General features: G+C 44.0%; 1 protein-coding gene across 2 annotated transcripts in view; it reads right to left on the reverse strand.

Moving 5' to 3' along the window:
* Positions 1 to 335: 335 nt before the first annotated feature.
* Positions 336 to 21,884, reverse strand: part of KPNA6 (karyopherin subunit alpha 6) — a 58,234-nt gene continuing 36,685 nt past the window's right edge. For both annotated transcript variants that reach the window (XM_078073480.1, XM_036081831.2), the window contains 13 exons: positions 17,052 to 17,185; positions 15,817 to 15,909; positions 15,309 to 15,408; positions 14,159 to 14,253; positions 12,714 to 12,845; positions 11,283 to 11,371; positions 10,276 to 10,375; positions 9,793 to 9,956; positions 9,570 to 9,648; positions 7,723 to 7,848; positions 7,269 to 7,396; positions 6,090 to 6,268; positions 336 to 5,513 (listed from right to left, as the gene is read on the reverse strand). In XM_078073480.1, the coding sequence (XP_077929606.1) occupies positions 5,326 to 5,513; positions 6,090 to 6,268; positions 7,269 to 7,396; positions 7,723 to 7,848; positions 9,570 to 9,648; positions 9,793 to 9,956; positions 10,276 to 10,375; positions 11,283 to 11,371; positions 12,714 to 12,845; positions 14,159 to 14,253; positions 15,309 to 15,408; positions 15,817 to 15,909; positions 17,052 to 17,180 (1,602 nt within the window). In that variant the 5' untranslated portion in view covers positions 17,181 to 17,185 and the 3' untranslated portion in view covers positions 336 to 5,325. The remainder of the gene's footprint in view (positions 5,514 to 6,089; positions 6,269 to 7,268; positions 7,397 to 7,722; positions 7,849 to 9,569; positions 9,649 to 9,792; positions 9,957 to 10,275; positions 10,376 to 11,282; positions 11,372 to 12,713; positions 12,846 to 14,158; positions 14,254 to 15,308; positions 15,409 to 15,816; positions 15,910 to 17,051; positions 17,186 to 21,884) is intronic.

Consider the following 21,884-nt stretch of genomic DNA (forward strand, 5'->3'; position numbering starts at 1 on the left):
GTTTGAGACCTGTGTTGGGCGTAGAGCTTACTTAAAAGCAATTCTTGGGGTGCCTGGCTCAGTTGGTTAAGCATCTGCCTTCGGCTCAGGTCACGATCTCAGGGTCCTGGAATTGGCCAGGTGTTGAGCTCCTTGCTCATTGGGGAGTCTGCTCCTGCCCCTCCCCCCCAGCTCCTGCACTCTCAAATGATTAAAAATCTTAAAAAAATTTTTTTTTCTTTATAAGCAGGAGCAGGCTGCTGCAATCCTAATTCCACTGTTAAGCCACACGTTTAAACACCCTTGGCTCATTCATTTCCAAAAAATCCAGTTTAGGATGATTCGAAAGAAGACAATTTAGAACTTTGCAACAGGTTTTTATTTTTGCTTTATATCTAGTACAGTGTTTGAAACCTAAAGAAATACATTTTCTCTTCAAATTTGGATGTGTATATAAATATCATTTGTCTGGACTCAGCACACTCAATGCCACGGTTTCTTGGCCTATGTCTGCTCTGAAATCATCAAACTTTGTCCGTCTACCCAGGGGCCCTGAGAACATGGAAAATAGCCAGAGTCTATAGTTCTTAGAAAACTAAAAGCAAATGAATTTGGAAAGAATAAACCAATGGGGAAAAGTTTCGATTCACCTTCCTAGGGTCTTTAGCTGGGAACCCAAGCTGTTTTTGAAGGACATCCAGTCTGACCTCGGTGGATGGGACCTCATACCCACCTCCCACCCCTCCTTAGCTTCTTTAGTCATCAAAGGCAATTCCCACAGAAGCTGGCTAAGAGAGACAATACCTAACTCCAGGGTCTGAGGGTTCTGGTAGAGGTGGACTCTTTTTAATGACATCCTGAGTCAAGAAGTTCCCAGCCAATCTCAGGATCTGAGCTTTGACTTCCTTCACTGGCCCCAGGGCATGGCAGTTTTTTCTCCCCAAACCCAGGAGCTAAAAATCTAATCTACACAAGGGAGGAGGGCTAGCGTTAGGAAAGGGGTTTAGGTATATGCTAACATGGACATCAGCAGTCAGGCTGGCCCAGAAATACCGAGGTAGGCCCAAAACCACTGGAGACCTTTATGACACACTATAGGAGCCTTTTTCCTGGGTGTTCGGGGCCCAAAATTTAATGTTGCTGCCCACACCCAGTTTTGGTTCTGCACATACCCCAGGCCTGATGCAAAATGCCCTCTCAGAGGAAAAATAACAGCTTTAATTCGCAGACTTGATTGGTATTGACTTCAAATTCTTCCCTTGTCATGGCCTTAAAGTGGGGGTGGGGCTGGGGGTAGACAGTGGGATGACTGAATCACTTACAAAGGCCTTGGACAAAGAGCAGCTAGTGCCTACCACATGGATCCCCGCAGGGCCAAATTCTCAGCTTGCTGGCTTAACAAAAAGACTTCAAAAGTTAAGACACAGAAAAAATACTGGACAAGATTGGTCTAGAATGTGCAATCCTAAACGGCTGTGGAAGAAACCTACTCTGAGCAATTACTCAGTCTCACACTCACTCACTTCTAGGACAGTCCTACCTAGAAGATGTTGCTACTGGTTACGAGTACATCCTATGGTTCAGTGCACTGAGCCTCACACCTTTCCCCAGGCTGCCAGGGAGGCCTCCAGCCAGCCTGTCCTCCCTATGGCTCCCTGCCTTCAACTGAAAATCCAGAGTCTGGGCTCACAGATTATCTACTGAAGAATCCAAGATGATGGATACCAAGCTGAGTGAGTCTCAGGGAGAAGAGGAGGGAAGTACTGTTCATCTTCCCTTTTAGTTTGCTGGAAACAAGTAGCTCTAGGGTATAGAGAGAAACAGGTAGACATGAGAACATAGAAATCCAGTTCATTCTGTCAGATGGTTTTCATTTTAAACTAGTGTGACTTGAGAGAAAAAGTGTGCCTGAGAGCCTTCTTTCACTCTTCCTTGACCAAGTACAGTAGCAGCTATTATCTGTGCAGTTTAGCTCCAAAAAATAGGGCTCTTGGGAAGTGGCTTCCAGGGCAAAGAGTAGGAGTAGATCTAAGGTTCTTTGTAAAGGGGGAACAGCAAGGGTCCCCAAAAGCTGAGGTCATCAATGCCTGCTTTTCGGAAGAGTCATCTGTCTGCACTGCCCCAAGTAACCAGGCTGGCCAGCTGGAAGTGGAACCCATGAAGTTCTACCAGAAGGCAGCAGCCAATGCCAAGGCCATGCAGTCACCTGGGGGCAGCTCAGAATTGAAGGCAGACTTGTAAGACCAAAGACTATTAGTACTAGAGATGTTGGGGGTAGGATAACCAGAGGGGCTGGCAATAAAGAATAGCCAACAGTCTTTAAAACTTCAGCTAAAAGGATCCTTATCCCCTGATCCACACCTAGATATCTCCACCTCCAGCGGAGATCTTAAATGGATATACCAGCCATGTGCCAGCATATGAAGATTCCAAAAACAGGTCTTTTCAAGGCTATTCCCGACAACAGGCTGCGGAGCCCCTTCATCCCTACAACATCCATTCAGAAATCTACCGGAAAGCAGACTGTGACCTCACTGAGGCCAGGGTCTGAAGTCCAGATTGGGGCTGCCCACGAAGAGTGGCTGTCAAGGCTGGCCTATGGAAATAATGTTTTGCTTTCCAAGAGGACCAAAGGAGAGAGGAGACACTGAAGATGTTATTGCCCCTGTGGGCTGGAAGAATCTCACCTGCTGACTGAAACAGGGGTAGAAGGAAATAATGGGAAAATATGGTCTGAGGAAGACGCCAACAAAGGAAAGCTCCTAGAGGCCACTTTATCTGATGAGAAATCTGTCCTCATGTTGTACCCTGGGAGACTTCAGCCTTTCTAGTCCCTGGAGAAAGCTGGCTTGTAAGCAGCAGCCAGATGGATCAGAAAAGTCTTCCATCTGGTATAGGCCCCAGATCTGAAGTGCAAGATTTTAGAGTAGTTGGGAAAAGCAGAGTGTGTATGTCTCACAATAAAAATCTGGCCCCAATGACAGGGACTCAACTATTGCTTGAGATGTACACAATAGGTCCTACTAAAGTGCTTTGCCCTTTGGGAAGGACGGAGCGGGGGCAGGTGGCTTCTCTTTGAACTGTAGGGGAAAAGTTTTGTAATGGAGTCAGTGGGCCAAGTAACAGAGGTCCCGCCCCTTGTCTCCTTGTGGGCCGGTATCTGTCATTCCTAAGCTGAAGAATAGCATCTGACGTACTAAGGTCAGGGTACTAAAGTCTGACGTCCTGAAGTGGCACAGCATTGGTGTGACCTTTCAGTGATAACTGCAAGCCCCACACCACCTTCCTCAGCGAATGGTTCTGAAGTTGGATCTCAACACTAGGAGAGGGCAAAGTTAAGACCAGTGACCGACAGTGAGCACCTGAACTTTAGATCTGTAAGCAGAGGGGCAGGGATTTAACCTGAGCCAGAAGGGATTTGCAGGAATGGGAGTGAGAGTGGCACTGTCCCTGGGGACGGGTAACGACAGCTCGGCGCAGGCACAGGACTGACCGCAGTGGGGAAGCAGGGGCAGGGCAGACTGTGCCCACAGCTCCACAGTTGGTCTACACTTAGCCAGCAACTTTCTCCACTCCTCTCCCCAACAACTGGGCTTTATTCTCATGTAATCCACCAAAGCGTAGGCAAGCCACTGAGGCACTGCTCTAGCTTTACTCAAAGAGAAAAGGCATTAGGATTATAACTGTCACAAGGAAGGGAAAAACCCAAACCAGGCCCAAGGATCCCAAACAGGAAAGATACCAATAACTCTCACGAAAGTCCCGAGGCTGCTAAGTTTCTATGATCACTGGAGAGGCAGCTGTGTCTGATACTTTGTGTGGCCAGGGCCTTTGAGACTGAATCTGAGAAGGCAGACTGCTTTCTGGGTTTCCTGATATAAGCAGGACGCTTAGCAATAAGGACTAGAGTGGTAGACTTCTCCGGGCCCTGGGGCCATCCTTGCTCCCTTCAGGTACTGGGACAATTAGACCAGGCTGACCTGCTATATGAAGGTTCCAGAGCTAAGGGTTGGTCCCAGGTGGTGGCCCAGAACCTAAGCAGAGAGGAAAAGGACCAAGCCCAGGCTCCCTGAGCGAAGCAGCTTCCTCCTCTCTTTTTGGTCGTCCTCACAGTATCCTACTTACAGAAATTACAGACAGTTCTTCCTCTTGAGACCAAATAAGATTGACCTACCTAATATATAGAATATAAAAAAATACAGAACTTTTTGACATTCTCTCCTTTGGAAGTAAAATATACATGATCCAACTATGGAAGAGGAAGAGGAAGAAGGAAGGCCAAAGGCAGGGATCCCTGGCTATCCCAATACATGACACTCTCACTCCACCTCCTCTGCAACTTATGGGTCACCAGAGCAAGGACTTTCTCCTCAGGAGAGAGGAAGGACCACTGCCCCCGTCTCGTGCTTAGGAGAAAATACAGCTACCTCAGAGGTTCATTCAACTCCGAGGGGAATTTTCAAGTAAACAAATGAAGTTGGGTCGCACCACTGGAAGGTGGGTAGGAAACATGGGATCAGTAGCGACACATGGGAAGACCCACCTGAAGGCCTGCGCTCCTCCCCTCCACGCCCACTGGTGTACGTGCCCCTGGAGAGAAGGCGAACCCCCAAACTAAAGAGGTCTGCGGAGGGGTTAGAGGGAGGAAGGAACCTTTGTCTCATGGTGACCTCCCCCTCAGCCTCTAGTCCCAGACCATGCTGGCAGCTGGGATTCCTAAAACCAGGAACTCATGGCTCTTGGAAAGAGCAATCTTAATACAAGAAAAATGTGCAAAAGAAAAAAAAAATTAAATAACTCAATCCAAGCATACAAGATTAATATTCTGTCAGAGCAAGAACACTTTGTTTTGAATTTTTTCCCTCCCCTCCCACCCCCCCACCTCTGGAATAGTCCATCTGCTCAAGTACCCAAGATAAGAGTTACACAGATCAGGGCAGAGAACTGGGAAGGATGAAGGAAGATAAAAGGGAAGGAAGTCACCACTAAAGGAAAAAAAAAAAAAAAAAATTAAAAAGGTGCAAAATTGATTACCTCAGTCCTCCTTTGTCTACCCCTGGGCTCCTGGGTTAAAGACATATGTGCAGCCAAAATATAGTGTAAGGAAGAAAAACCCAACACGTCCCCTTCTTGTCACAAAACCCAAATGTGAGCCTCAGATGGTTCCGTCTGTCCAGAGGGTGCTCCCTCCAGGGAAGGGGGCGGAGCAGGTCAAGAGCACAGTTTCCAGGGCAGCAGAGGTGTGTGGTGGCTGATGATGGGGGGGCTGGTTTCCCGCCCACCAGAGGGCTGCTTTTCCGCTGGTTGGTGGTGCTTCCCATCCCCTCCCCTCCCCGGAGGCAGACATTATAGCTGGAAGCCCTCCATGGGGGCCTCAGGCTGCTGGAAGATGAACTGCTGTTGTGTCTCATCCACTTGGGGAGCCAGGCTGCTATCATCATCTTCTACACCAAAGTAGTGCTCAATGAGGTCGAAGGCCTTCTGGTAGATTTCCTGGTTCTCATGGCTCTGGAGAAACTCAATTTTATCCAAGCCTACGATGGCGGTGGCAAGGAGGAAGGAGGGACAAGAGTAAAATGTAACTGCTCTTCTATGGGGCCATGAAACATTTATGTTTTTCTTTCCCTGAGGTATGTTAGTGTTTATCAACATAAGTAATACGATCAGATCTCTCTTTGACAAGAAAGAGGAGAGCCAAGACTTTTTCCTAAAACTACATAGCCCCAAAGGAAAAAGACCAAAATGTCAGTTATAAATCAGAAGTTCTAGTCCTGCTTTAAATACCTGTGTGGCCTGGGCAAATCATTAGCTTCTCTGAAGCTCTCAGAGATGAGTGATGAACACTCTTACTGGAACTTGCTAGAAACTGGAGCTCTATTTTTGCATCAGCGCCATGCCTACTTACTGGGGGCAGAGCCTATCAAAAAGAGAAGTGGATCTATTGCTCCTCAGAGGGAGAATGAAATGATGGGATAAAACCTTGTTCAATGATGACCCCCCAAATCCCACAGCCTTACATGTAAACTACCTTGGAGGCCCTCAGTCCCTGGGGTCCTGACCTGGAACCTCTCTACTTAAGGCAGAGGTGAGGCTAAAGACAGGACACATACCATAGGCTTCCTCAATGAGGCCACAGTAGGGGTTGACCCCTGAGCCACTGCGCTTGCCCTCTTGCTCTCCAAGCCGAAGGATGTTCTCTAACCCATTGAGGGCCACCTGCACAATCTTCGAATCCATCACAGTCAGCAAGTCACACAAGGGTTTGATGCAGCCCAGTGAGACCAGGTACCTAGGGGCAGAGACCAGGGAAGTTCTAAATTAATGCAGGGCAGAAGAGGTGCTAGGCAGGTGCCGTAGGGCCTGTGGGTCTCCTTCACACATGTCAATACTCTCAGCAACCCCCTTTTGCTGAGCCTTCATATCCACTTCTTTATCTCAGTCTCTCCACTCTTCCAATGCTCTGGGTCTAGTTCATTTCCATGGCGAAGGCTGCCATAGATTGCTCCTCCTTGTCTCTATTGTCCCCTTGCTGTAATGTTACCACTCTGAACACATCACTTCCCTGCTTAAAATGTTCAGCCCAAGCTCTACAAGCCTGACAAAACAGACCCTCTCCGATCTGGTTCCTACCCTCCCATCATTCCCTTCCAAGGACATTACATTCCAGTCAAACAAGTAAACATCTCCAGGTTTCTGATTCTTGTACCTTTACTTATGTTTTCTCCTGTCCAAAAGGGCTTTTACAACCCTAAATCCTTCAAAGTTTAACTTAATGGTTATTCCTTTTCTCCTAAGGCTTTAAATATGCTGAATATATTCCTACTCCTCTTCCTGGGCAACAAGCTGAGGGCAAAACACTTGTCCAGTTCCCATCACTCCTACTCATGCTGATGATGGAAACCAAAATCAAAGAGCACACACACACAAAATGGCTATTTGCTTCTCCCAAGTGTCAACCCCCAAAAATGATTTCCCCCAAAAGTTGCTATGAATGAATCACAGCATGGTTTCTCCTTCATTTGTATGGGTGATTCTCTGGAAGGTGGAAAGTAGAGGAGAGATGGATGTCTGTGTCCTAGGTTTCTATTCTCTTGGAAGAAAAGAGGTACATGCTTTAGAGGAATCTATTCCAGATTCCAATGCCAATCTAGTAGCTTACCAGTTAAACCTGGTGCTGTTGGACTGGGGGCAGACCTATCCCAGGAAAAGCAGTTTAGTGGTTACTGTAGACCATGAACCAAGAAGGAGAGTACACATATCACTCAAGACAATGAGAAACAAATGGATACCTGATCTGCTCAGGTGTTCCTCCTGATGTAGCATTGGTGATGGCCCAGGCTGCCTCTTTCCTTGTACGGAACTCTGCTTTCTGAAGGATTTCGATCAACACAGGGAAGATATTTGCATCTATGACAGCCTGAGAGAGGATGGGGGAGGGGGAAACACACAGCGAAAGTCACTTTAAGAAGATTAAGCTTACAAAAAGCCTTAACAAATCTAGCCTACAAAATCAGCTAAGATTCAGACATCTTCCTCCTCCTGGGGGTCCTTTGTTCTTCCCATAGACTAAGAGGATACAGAGGAACTGGGCTTCTTAAAAAGAATATTCAACAGCACATACTGACCCCAATTTCTAAAGGGGAACAAATTATTTCTTCTAGAAGCAAATATCCCACAACCTCTCATGTTCCCTTGCCTTCCCACCTGCTCCTGCCCCGCCCCCTTCCCTCCTGCTTGTTTTACCTGTATTTGAGCCCTGTTGCCAGCAGTGATATTTGAAATGGTCCAGCAAGCTTCCTTTCGGATTGACTCCTTGGGGCTGCTCAGCAAGTGGAGCAGACAAGGGAGGGCTGAACAGTTAAGAATGACCTAGAACACCAAAAGCACAGGCAACAACAAAAAAAAACTAGGTAAACAGGACTTAATCAAAATTAAAAACTTCTGTGAATCAAAAGATACCATCGACAGAGTGAACAGGCAAACCACAGAATGGGAGAAAATATATGCAAATCATGTATCTGATAAGGATTAATATCCAGAATAAAGAACTCCTACAACTAACAAAAAAACTGAAGAACCCAATTTAAAAAATGCTGAAAGGGCTTAAACAGACATTTCTGCAAAGAAGAAATACAGATGGCAAGTGAGCATATGAAAAGATGCCAAACATCGCTAATCATTAGGGAAATGCAAATCAAAACTGCAATAAGGGGGCACTTGGCTGGCTCAGTTGGTGTAGCATCCAACTCTTGATCTCAGGGCTGTGAGTTCAAGCCCCACGTTGGGTGTGGAGCCTACTTAAAAAACACAACAAAACAAAAAAACCACCAAACTTCAATAAGATACCATTTCACTTATTAGGATGGCTATTATCAAAAACCTCAGACAATACAAGTGTTGGTAAGGATGTGGAGAAATTGGAACCCAGTACATTGCTGGTGGGGATATAAAATGGTGTAGCCACTGTGCGAAACAGCAGGTGGTCCCTCAGAATCTTAAACATAAAATCAGCGTATGATCCTGTAACTCCACTTCTGGGTATGTACCTAAAAGAACTGAAAGCAGGGACTCAGACATTTGTACGCCACTGTTCAATGTAGCTTTATTCGTAATAGCCAAAAGGTGAAAACAACCCAAGTATTTATCAACAAGACAAATGGATAAACAAAATGTGATATATGCATACAACAGACTACTATTCAGCCATAAAAAGGAATGAAGGCATGCCACATGCTACGTATGAACGAACCTTGAAGACATTAGGCTAAGTGTAATTAGCTGACACAAAAGGACAACTATATATAGTTCCACTTATATGAGAGACCTAGAGTAATCAACTCCTAAGAGAGAAAAAGTGTTATGATGGCTACCAGGGACTGAGGCCCAGGAAAGAGGAAACAGGGAGTTATTATTTAATGGGCACAGAGAAATCAGTTTAGGATGATGAAACCCTGTGGGGATGGGTGTTGATGACAATTAAATAACAATGTTAATGGGCTGAATGTCACTGAAGTGTACACTGAATGGTAAAAGCAGTACATGTTATATTATGAAAATTCACACATATATGCAACACACACACAATGACCTAGGAATTGAGTGTGGTTTGAATGAGATCACTCAACTCTTAGAAATTTGTCAAGAATCCCACAGAATTATGCCAACTTCTCAAGACCAAACGAATACTCTGATCTCTAGCATTTGAACAAAGGAACCCTTTTTACTGTGCCCTCATCAGAGGTGTTATTAACATGAGGAAGTGTCTGTAGGATTCTAAGGGTGTAGGAAGTAGAGGTAAGATTCTACAGCTTTGTGTCTCAAGGGGACCATGACTCAAAAACTTAAAAATTACCCTACAATGTCCCAGGTAGTCAGTCTATGACATTTAGTTTTCCTTCAGAAGCACCCAATGGACAATGATTTGCTTCCAACTTATAAAAGAAATTAAGGCAATCAAGTCAATCATTCAGGAAGTGGCAAAGTTGGAATTTTTCACCCAAGCCCATGCTTTGTCTCCTGGACCATGCTGCCCCCCAACAAGACCCAAACCCTTGGTTAGGGCTTTTGTCCCTAAACAGCTCCCTCCTTACCTGGGTTTGGATGTCATCCCCGGTGACAATGTTACCCACTGCTCTCAGGGCAGGAGAGGCCACTTTGTAGTCATTGTGCCTATAGAGGGGGGAGACCTGATCAGCAGAGGGCCAGCAGCACTGTCACGGCTCCAGCCCTCTGCACAGAGCAGCAGACTGCTTACGGCAGCTCTTTAGTTGGAGCTTGGAGAACTTTAGGGAATCTTTCCAACCAGATACTCACATTAGAAGCTCTACCAATCTTCGGCAGACTCCAGAATCTATGACTGCCTGGATCTTTTCGTTGGGGCCATCGGACAGATAAGAAAGGGCCCAGCAAGCATCTGCCAGCAAGTCTGAGTCACTGCTGAAGAGTAGGCGAGACAGCACAGGTAAACAAGGGGAGACCTGTTGGAAGCAGAGTGAGAGGGACTCATGAGGGGACAGGGCTAATCAGCTCTACCACTAACCCTAACATCGTTGTCTCCTCCCCTACAAGTAATTCTAAGCCCTAGAGATTTCTGCTACATTAAACCATCAGGACTACCTTTTTCACTTTGCCATCCAAAGCACACAAGATCACCTACTTCATTGACAATTGCCTCTTTCAGTTTCCCATGGACTGAGACCCTAAGGGGTCCCCGAAAGACCTGAAAACTCCTATATCAAAATGCCTGCATATGAAGGAAACTGCTTTCATTCAGAAACTGGTAAGAAGCTCTCTCACCTTTGCAAACTCTGGGGGTGGGTTCTTTCCTCGGCAGAGGTTTGACAGGGCCCAGACTGCATTCCTTGTCATTGTCAGTCGTGTGGACTTGGTAAGGAGTCTGAAGGAAACAGCAAAGCCAGACAGATCCTAAGCAATGATGCCCTTGGCATAGGGCTGTCACCTATGAACCCCAGGAGCAAATCCAATCAGACCCCTAAGACTCTAGCAGCCTCACCGTGTCTTTCTACCCATAGACCTAAGTTAACTGAGCTTGTCTGGGCCAGGAGGCCGACCTACAGCTTCACAGGATAAGGACCAGCTGTGGCTTGTTAAGACCATAGCTAGTAAGGACATACAAAGGGCTGAAATTTGAGTAAGCCTGCAAGCCTTTTAAGATAGGACATACTGTGCTCCTAACTCTGGCCACAAGATCTAAACAAGGAGTACTGTTCTCTTTGGAAATAAAAGCTGAAGGTCTAGTGTGAGATAAGCAATGATTTTCTGTGAAGGGCCCAAGAAAGAGTTATAGTGGTAGTCTTTGAGATTGTGGTCTCTGAAGAAGTACAACTCCTCCATCTATTTTGATTTAGATGAAGCTCTATTTGAAGGGTATGGGAGGGAGGGATTGGCGAAGGATCCCCATGCCCCTTCCTGGGGTCTTTAATCTGTCGTTTACGACATAGCTCTCCGATATGCCTATGCATAAAATAGCAAATCAATGCATTCCATAGAAAGGGTTGGATTTTTCCAGATGGGCTAGTCTTGCCTCTCTCTTCTGACTCAACAATGAGGCAGGTATGACCAACATGAGAATCTATAGTGCCATGAAGTAAGGAAACAGAAGATCCTCCTTGGCACAGACACAATCTTCTTACTCTCAAAAGATACCTCTCTTTTACTTTGGCAATCAACATACTTTTAGTATTTTTGCACTTACTCAACATCTTAAGGTAAGCTGCCCCGCAAAGATCTGCCACGTGGCTGCCTTACAGAGGCCCCAGGTGCACATGATCATAATTACTCACGTTAACAAAGGATTAAGGATGGAACAGTTCAAGACGTAATCTCGGCAAACGGAGCTGTCTCCAGCTATGTTTCCAAGTGCCCAGACTGCCTGAAAAGGAGATGATGGAACCGTCACTCACAGACTCTAGTGGCTCCTGTCACTATTTTATACCAGAGTGAGTACCCACCAGTAACTTGGACAAAAACCGTATCAAGGTACCCTCCTTGCTGACCTCCTTATTGAGCATTTGCTCTATGAGGGCCTTTCCTCTCGGAGTTCCTGATTTAGTAGGGGAAGACAGGCTGACATCTGTACTGCTGCCAAAGAAGCCAAACCAAGACCTCCCTATGCCCACTCCTCAGAAAAAGAGAAAGTGATTGGAAAGTTGCATTCTTGCAGCCTCACAGGATCTAGCCAGTATGTAGTAAGGGAGGAAAAAATCTAGGCACCACTTTCTTTCTTTCTTTTTTTAAGATTTTATTTGACAGCGAGAGACACAGTGAGAGGGAACACAAGCAGGGGAAGTGAGAGAGGGAGAAGCAGGCTTCCCGCTCGACCCCAGGACCCTGAGACCATGACCCGAGCTGAAGGCAGATGCTTAACGACTGAGCCACCCAGGTGCCCCTAGGCACCACTTTCTACTTTCTATCCAATCAGTAAAAATCCAATGAAAGAAATGCAAGTTGTGTCTTAATCTCTACGATCTGTAGGTATTGAGAAATGCATACTGTGGTGTCTTCTTTCCAATACTACCTCTGATGCCAAATGTGTGGAGTTTTTTCTACATCAGCAATCAATTCTCCAACACCACTTGTGTGTCCAACAGTCTAATTCAATTCTGACACTAACTCTTAAGAGTTAACACAGACCCTACAGGTTAAGGGCTCAGGCCCACAAGAATGCTCCCCACTTTAGACACCAGCTACAATTACCAGGTGCCACCATACTTCTGACCAACTGGCTATAAATTCAAAAGTTCCCATAATCTCCTCCTCAGAGTCAATAATTCACTAGAATGATTCACAGAACTCAGGGAAACATTTTGCTTACATTAGTAGCTACTGTAATGGATATCACTCAGGAAGAGCTAAATGAAAGAGATGCATAGGGCAAGGTATGGGGTGAGCAGTCATGGTGGTACCGAACTTCCATGCCCTCTCTAGGGCACTGCATCAATGTGCTCACCAACCCAGAAGTTCTCTGGGGAGGTTGGGGTGGAGGCATGGGAAGAGTTGGGGGTTCTGATGACCACCTTCCTCATCTTGAGGCTACCTAGGGGCCCCACCCAATCATCTCATTAGGTGTGTTCCATTATAAATAACAAAAGACATTCTTATCATGCAGGAAATGCCAAGGTTTTTAGTAGTTTTTAGGAACTGGGCACAAAGATCAAATATATTTTTTATTATAGCACAGGGACCCCAAGAATTAAGCCAAATGTGAACATTACCTGTTCCTGTACATCCTCAAAGTCCGAGTTAAGCAGCTCTATAAAAATGGGGACTGCCCCTGCTTCAATGACAATCTTGGTCTGCTGAGAGGTTCCAGAGGCAATGTTCGTTAGAGCCCAGGCAGCCTCAAACTGAAAGTGAGATTAAGCCATGACTGAGAGATCATTCCAGACAGATCAGCCGTGCCTACCAGCTGGCTGAGAGCAGTGAGCCACGTGCCCCTGACTAAAAAACTGAAACATAAGCCTTTTCCTCTTCCCCTTTATTTATTTTTATCTTATATTTAAGTAGGCTCCACGCCCAGCATGGAGCCCAACGTGGGGCTTGAACTCATGACCCTGAGATCAAGACCTGAGCTGAGACTAAGAGTTGGAGCCTCAACTGACTGAGCCACCCAGGAACCTCCTCCTCTTCCCCTTTAAATGACAAAAAGCACGGGCGCCTGGCTGGATCAGTCAGTGGAGCATGTAATTCTTGATCTCGGGGTTGTTGAGTTCAAGCCCCATGTTGGGTGTAGTGATTACTTACAAATAAAATCTTTATTAAAAAAAAACTGACAAAAAGCAGTGTGGCCAGTGAGTAACACAATGGGAAGGTGGACCCAGGCTTCAATGGTCCCAAGTGTAGCTCTGCAGCACCAAGCACCCACGTCCTTTGGCAAGTCGCTTTATTTTCTGAGTTTCACGTTCTTCATTTCCGAAACCAGGATTAGAGTGACATGCATCTCTCAAAGTCCCTTTCAGCTGAGTTTCTGGCTAGGTTCTAATGGATGGACTCACTACCTATTTCTGAAGAGACACCTAGAGAGGTTAAATGATTTGCCTCAGGTCACACAGGTAATTAGAAGTGGACTAGAACCTTTGTATGTATTTTTAAAGTAAACTCTACGACCAATGTGGGACTCAAACTCATGACCCCAAGATCAAGAGTTGCATGCTCTACTGACTGAGCCAGCCAGGCGTCCCTAGAACCTTCTTTGATTTATAACTGAATAATCAAACTGTCATATTAAGGTATCTTTCTTTCTTCTTTTTTTAAAGATTTATTTATTTCAGAGAGACTGAGCCAAAGCATGTAAGTGAGCACCGGGAATGGGGGACGTGGGCAGATGGTGAGGGAGAGAGAGTCTTAAGCAGACTCCATGCTGAGCGCAGAGCCCAACCTGGGGCTTGACCTCACGACCCTGAGATCACCTGAGCTGAAGCCAAGAGTCAGATACTTAACCAACTGCACCACCCAAATGCCCCTCTGGTATCTTGCCTTTGAGACTGTTTTAGGGAAGAAATTTTGGCTCTCTTATTTGAGACCAAGACCTCTGATGCATCTCTTAAATACTTCCTCATATTACTTGTCTATTTCTTGAGAGATGTGTCTATAGAAACACCCCACAACAATTTCTTGGGAAAAGGGCTTTTATCTGGTACCCTTCTACACCAGGCCTCACCTGTAATGTACAATTCTCATTCCTCTTCAGAAACTCCACAAACCGATCCACCACTCCTGGAGTGTTGATAACTTCATCTATTGGAGGACTAGGCTCTGGTAGAGGGAGAAAGGAAGGAAAGAAAAAGTCAGGAGAGGTTTTGGCTGGTGTATTCACTGGGGTCAGTCCACGCATCCTTCCTAGGTAGTTCTGACTGTCCTTATTGATATTCTCAAACTCCTTTTTGGTGAAGTAGTTTTCACAATAATTGGTCATCTTTGAAATGTGGGATACAGTTGGGATGCTAAAGAGAAAACCAATCCCAAATTAAGTATATTCACCTTTGGCTTCCTGAAACTTAATTCCTGAAGTAAAGAATTAAGGAAGAGAAGAAAGCCCAAGAGATGGGGAACCCTCGTCTAAATATTTCCCTTATAAAAAGAGCATTTGTTTTCTCGGGAGGACTGCTTCATATCCTGAGACAAGAAGTATTTTCCTATCATACATCAAATTTTTATTGAGTACAAACTATGTGCCAGACACAGTTCTAGGTACTGAAGATACAACAATGAACAAAGTCAACAAAAGTCTCTGCCCTCATAGAGGAGAGACATTCTATCATGTTAGTAAGTATAATGAGAAATAAAGGAGAGGTAGGGCAGGGTAAGAAGATTAAAAATGCTGAGTGGAGGGGACCTGCAATTTTATATAGGGCATCAGGGTAGGCTTGCTGAGAATCTAGAATATAATCAGAGAAGTGGGGAGCTGTCACACAGTTATCAGCGACCAGAGGATATCAGGCAGAGGGAAGAGCCAGTGCAAAGATAAGAATGTGCCTGGCTTGGGGTGCCTGGGTGGCTCAGTCGTAAAGCGTCTGCCTTCGGCTCAGGTCATGATCCCAGGGTCCTGGGATCGAGCCCCGCATCGGGCTCCCTGCTTGGTGGGAAGCCTGCTTTCTCCCTCTCCCGCTCCCCTTGCTTGTGTTCCCTCTCTCGCTGTCAAATAAATAAATAAAATCTTAAAAAAAAAAAAATGTGCCTGGCTTGTCCAAGGAATACCAAAGCAGTATGGTTAGAGCAGAATGAGTGAAGGGGAGTAGCAGGTAAGGTCAGTGAGAGGAAACAAGAGCTTAAATCATGTAGGGCCTCTGTACGAGGACCAGGCTTTGTACCTTTGGAAAGCAGTTTCCGGAATTTCTGTGTGGTTGCTAACTGCAGGTCAGAATCATCAGAAAAGAGCATCTCCACCATCTCTCGTGTGATCACACTCTCCTAGAACGTAAGACAGATTTAAGACTGCAAACCAACACCAGAGCTAGATATGAGTACACACTCCTGCTTGGCATCCTGCTTTCTAAAGACTTGAGGGCAAGAGGATGGCATAACAGCAGGCTCAGGAGAAGGTATTTGTTGTTTAATCCATGGCTGCTTTAAGTTGGGACATTTGGATGATTCCTAACCTCTGAGGCAAATGATGGCTTCCCTTAAATGTTTCCTCAGGTGTCTCCATCACCGAGGTAACCCTATTGATTCCTTATGCTGACCAGTTACAAAACTGGACCATGGAAGAAAGAACTTAGCATGGCTGTCGGCAAAGCCACTAGATGAGAACTGCCCAGTTTCTGTTCTATAGACACCGGTACTTCCCAGGTCTACCTGAAGCACATGCAAGGGCCTTACCCCAGTGGTAGAGCTCACATAGGAGTCCATGAGGAGACTGTCGAACATGGCAGCTTCTTCATTAATCAGCTCCACATTTCTCCGTTTAAAAAGCTGAAAGAGAAGAGAGTGGTTAAACTATTCACTGTAATAAAGAAAACCAAGAATGATCCAATGCTAAATTATGGCAGTAACTGTCAAGGATATGCTAGCATAGCTGAGATAATGCCAAGCTTAATATATTGACATGGAAAGATACTCAACAGCTTTACTATGTTATACCTAATTGTTCACATTTTTTAAGAGAACATTTTTCCTTTTTTTTAAAAGTAAGCTCTATGCCCAATGTGGGGCTTGAATTCATGACCCTGAGATTAAGAGTTGCATGTTCTACTGACTAGGCCAACTAGGTGCCCCTAAGAGAACATGTGAAGATTTCTGTGCCCTTTGTATAAAAGTTGATGGGTATAAAAGGCTTTGAAGGAAAGAAATAAGAGTAAAGCAAGAGGGTGGGCAAAAGCAGGTTAGGTAACTGCATCTAGACCTGGGCAAGGCACCAATCGTGGTGGTTTATGCCAGAATAGATGATGAGGCATTAATAAAGTCTCAGTCCTAGGGAGACTTACAAAGAATGGACTTAAGACAGAGAAGTAAGGCAGCCAGAATGGCTGATGAACCTCTTAAGGAGCCAGGCCTAACACTGACTATGGGGGTGAAGAAGAGAGAAGACAACAAGGGGCTAGAACTAGAATATTATATTGAAGACAATATATGAAAAATGATATATATATATTTCATATATGTGAAAATAGACAAAAATGACGTCTAAATTTTTTTTTTTTTTTTTTAAATTGAGAGAGAGCATGCGTGAGTGCAAGTTGCGGGGAGGGGCAGAGGGAGAGAGAGAATCTTAAGCAGGCAGGCTTCATGCCCATGCAGAGCCCGATTCGGGGCGGGGGGGCGGCCTCGATCTCACAACCCCGAAGTCATGACCTGAGCTGAAATCAAGAGTCAGATGCTTAACCAACTAAGCCACCCAGGCACCCCGTAAGTTGTTCTAAATTATGGAAAAGGAGTAAGAGATTGGTTCTTTTTTCAAAGCTTCCAGCATCTTTACAATAAAGGAAACTAGATGAGTGGCCCACAGAGCTAAGCTATTTTCCTAAGGGGAAAGTGAGAATGTAAGGTGGAGACCAACCATGGTGGCTGGATTGTTTTCCTGAACAGTATGTTTGAGCACACTCAGGTTAACCTACTTGTTGCTCCCGTTTCTGCTTCCGGAGCTGAATGCCCTCCTCCTCTCTTCTTCGTCTCATTTCCTCAGGGTTTAGGGCATTGTTCTTATAGCTCTTCATTCGATAATTGTCTTTCCCGGGGCTCGCCATGGTCTCTAGAAAAAGAGAAGATAACAAATACAAAAGCTTTTAAGAGGACAGCATTTCTTTTTCACTGGGCTTCTGTCCCTACCCAGCCTCCCAATCTCCCCTACTCAGGGGACCGACGCTCCTCAAGGAGGCCGGATAATCTCAATAACTTAGCACCTGACATCTCATCTTTAAAACAGGGACATGACTTCCTACTTCATAGAGTTGTAAGGATTAAATAGGTTAGTACCTGTGAAGTACTACTTAAAACAATGCTAGGCCATATGGTAAATGCTCACAAGTTATGATCACCTCTATGACAAGAGAGAAAACTTGACTTGCCCAATAAACTCAAATATATTTAACTGAGCTAGGTGAAATACATTACAGCATATCTAATTCAGTGGAATACCATGTTATCTTTAATAACCCGTATGCCCACCATCTATTTTTCACATTAAAATTTAAACTTTATTCTGTAATATTTGATACATACAAAAATATGAAACATAATGTTACCAAGCAAAAAATACAATGAGCATCTGTAAACCCACCACCAAATCTAAAAACTAGAACATTATCAATATGTCTGAATCTTGTGGGCCCTTACCCTGTCCCAGGCTCCTCCAGCCCCACTCCAACTCCAGCCAAAAGGAAACTGCTATCCTGAATTTCATTCATTTTGAGAAAACATCTGCCCAGTATCTAAGTCTGAATAACCAGTTTGTCTGTCAGTCACTCTTTCGAGTAAAAATAGTGTCAACTTTTTAAAAATATTCAAGTATAGTTAACATATGTTATATTAGTTTCAGGTGTACAATATTGTGATTCAACAATTGTATACATTACTCGGTGCTCATCAAGATAAGTGTGCTCTTAATCCCTATCACTTCTTTTACCCATCCCCCTGCCCACCTGCACCATCAGTTTGTTCTCTATAGTTCAGTCTATTTTTTGGTTTGTCTCTCTCTCTCTCTCTCTCTTTTAAGATTTTTATTTGACAGAGAGAGAGAGACAGCGAGAGAGGGAACATAAGCAGGGGGAGCGGGACAGGGAGAAGCAGGCTTCCCACTGAGCAGGGAGCCCGACGTGGGGCTCGATCCCAGGACCCTGGGATCATGACCTGAGCCAAAGGCAGACGCCTAACAACTGAGCCACCCAGGCGCCCCTGTCTCTTTTTTTCTTAAAAAATCGTCTATTTATTTATTTACTTATTTTTAAAGATTTTGTTTATTTATTTGACAGAGACAGCGAGAGAGGGAACACAAGCAGGGGCAGTGGGAGAGGGAGAAGCAGGCTTCCCGCCGAGCAGGGAGCCCGATGTGGGGCTCGATCCCAGGACCCTGGGATCATGACCTGAGCTGAAGGCAGACGCTTAACGACTGAGCCATCCAGGCGCCCCCAAAATGGTGTCAATTTAAAAAATGTCTAATTTAGCTAGTAACTCAATTACCCACAGGTGATTCTCCTCCAGACACATTTTCAAAGGTTGGGTTTGTACTGTTTCATCAAGGACATTCTTAAGTGAAACTAGCAAATTTTTTTTCCAACAGTGAGGGAGTTAGTGGCAAATACATGGACTACTAGTACAGTTTGGTACCACTGTCCTGATCTGTGCTAAGGCACCAGAAATTTCACCCATCATTGCTTTTGAACTACTTCTGCAATACAAACATCAAAATAGTAGAAATTGGCCAATAACATTTTTAAATTTTTTCTAGCTATATTGAGATATAACTGATCTATATCATTTAAGTTTACAGTACACAAAGTGATGATCTATGCATCATACTGCAAGATGATTACCACATAAGGTTAGTTGACATATCCATCACCTCAGTTACTGTTTTGTGTGTGTGTGTGTGGTGAAAACATTTAAGATCTATTCTCTTAGCAACTTTAAAGTATATACTACAGTGCTGTTAACTATAGTCACCACAATCAGATCCCCAGAACTTACTTTACAACTGAAGTTTGTACTTGTTGACCACCTTCATTCATTTCCCCCACCCCAGATTGGCAACCACCCATCTACAGTTTCTTTGAGTTTGGTCTTTTCAGATTCTACACATACATGGATTTATATTTGTCCTTCTCTTTTTTACTTATTATTTCACTTAGCATAATGACCGCAAGATTCATCCATACTGTCACAAATAGCAGAATTCCTGGGGCGCCTGGGTGGCTCAGTCGTTAAGCATCTGCCTTCAGCTCAGGTCATGATCCCGGGGTCCTGGGATCGAGGCCCGCATCGGGCTCCCTGCTCCGCGGGAAGCCTGCTTCTCCCTCTCCCACTCCCCCTGCTTGTGTTCCCTCTCTCGCTGTGTCTCTCTCTGTCAAATAAATAAATAAAATCTTTAAAAAAAACCAAAAAACAAATAGCAGAATTCCTTTCTTTTTATAGCTGAATAATAGTCCATTGTTTATATATACATCATGTTTTCCCTATCCATTCATCTGTTGATGGGGCACTTAGGTTGTTTTCATGTCTTGGCTCTTGTAAATATTGCTGCAATGACACGAGGGTACACATATCTCTTTGACATAGTGATTTCATTTCACAGAAGTAGTACTGATAGGTTATATGGCAGTTATATTTTTAAATTTTTGAGGTAGTTCCATACCCTCTTCCATAGTAGCTTTACTTATTTACATTATTTTTAAAAAAAATTTAAAGTAAACTCTATACCCAGTTTAGGGCTTGAACTCACCACCCTGAGATCAAGAGTTGCATACTCTACTGACTGAGCCAGCCAGGAACCCCTACCTACTTACATTCTTACCAGCCGAGAACAAACCTTCCCTTTTCTCCAAATTCTTGCCAACACTTGTTATCTCTTGGGGTTTTTAAAGTTTTTATTTATTTATTCAGTTAAGTAACCTCTACATCCATGGTGAGGCTTGAACTCATTAACCCCAAGATCAAGAGTTGCACATTCTTCCAACTGAGCCAGCCAGGCATACCTTACCTCTTGTGTTTTTGATAATAGCCATTCCAACAGGTGTGAGGTGGTACCTCACTGTGATTTTGATTTGCATTTCCTTGATGACTGGTGATGTTAAGCACTTTTTTCATGTACCTATTGGCCACTCATATGTCTGGCTCTGGGGAAAATGTCTATTCAGGTCCTTTGCCCATTTTTTTTTTTAGATTTTTATTTATTTATTTGAGAGAGAGAGACACAGCGAGAGCAGGAACACAAGCAGGGGGAGTGGGAGAGGGAGAGAGAGAAGCAGGCTTCCCGCTGAGCAGGGAGCCCGATGCGGGGCTCGATCCCAGGACCCCGGGACCATGACCCGAGCCGAAGGCAGACGCTCAATGACTGAGCCACCCAGGCGCCCCCTTTTGCCCATTTTTAATTGGAATATTTGGGGTCTGTTGTTGAGTTGTATGAGCTCCTTATATATTTTGGATATTAACTCCTTATCAGATACATGGTTGGCAAATATTTTCTCCCATTCTATAGGTTGCCTTTTCATTTTGTTGACTGTTTCTTTTGCTGTATAGCAGCTTTTAAGTTTAGTTCAAGCTTTCTTAGTTTGATGTAGTCCCACTTGTTTATTTTTGCTTTTGTTGCTTATGTTTTTGGTGTCATATCCAAAAAAATCATTGCCAAGACCAAGGTCTTTTTTTCCAATGTTGTCTTCTAGGAGTTTTATAGCTTCAGTTTTTACCAATTAAGTCTTTGATCCATTTTGAGTTGGCAAATAACATCTTAGTCTTCACTTCCCAGGCCCTCTGAAATACTCTGCAGATCGCACTTTGAGAACTCTAAGGAATGAATTGCTGGGTTGTAGGCAGGTAAATGTTAAACTTGACCAACTAGCACCATGTTGCCTTCCACTGTGATACCAATTTACACTATCTTAGCAATACACAACAGGTTCCCATTGATATATATCTTATTACTTGGAATTTTCACTTTTGCCAATCCCTACTGTGTATGAGGTATTTCACTGATAATGATTTGCACATCCCAGATTACTAATGAGGTTAGATTTTATATTTATTAGCCATGTTTACCCTTCTCTGAAAAATCTATTTGTGTATTTTGAACATTTTTCTATTGAATTATTTGCCCTTTTCTTATCAATCTGTAGCTCTTTAGATATTCTAGTTGTTAATCTCTTGTGGGTTATTTGTGTTACAAATATCTTCTAGCATTTTGAAGCTTTTCAGTTTTTTCAATTTTTACTTTATGGAGTTCTTTAACAAGTTCTTAATATATATATATAATATATATATAGTAGTTAAATATATATATACAAATACATATATTATATATATAACATAGTTAAAATTTTTTTTATACTTAGCTTTTTCTATGTGTCTTGTTTAATAAACCCTTTCATGCTCCCCAAATCAGAAAGATAGCTTCTTATGTCTTCTAGAGGTTTTAAAACTTGCCTTTTACATGCAAGTGTTTCATCTACCTGACACTTAACTGTATATGAGATAGGGATTCAATTTCATTTTTTTCCATGTGGATAAATAATTGTCTTGGCACGGTTTACTGAACACTTTCCTTTCTCACTATGCCACTCCTGTCATCAAACAAATCTCCCTTTCTGACCAAGTCTAGTTTTAGTTTTTTTTAATTTTTGAAAAATTTTAAAAGATTTTATTTGCACACAGAGAGAGAATGCACAAGTAGGCAGAGCAGTAGACAGAGGGAGAAGGAGAAGCATGCTCCCAGCTGAGCAAAGAGCCTGACATGGGGCTCT

This window comes from Halichoerus grypus, chromosome 5 (genome assembly GCF_964656455.1).
Source record: "Halichoerus grypus chromosome 5, mHalGry1.hap1.1, whole genome shotgun sequence".
In the NCBI taxonomy this organism is placed as follows: domain Eukaryota; kingdom Metazoa; phylum Chordata; class Mammalia; order Carnivora; family Phocidae; genus Halichoerus; species Halichoerus grypus.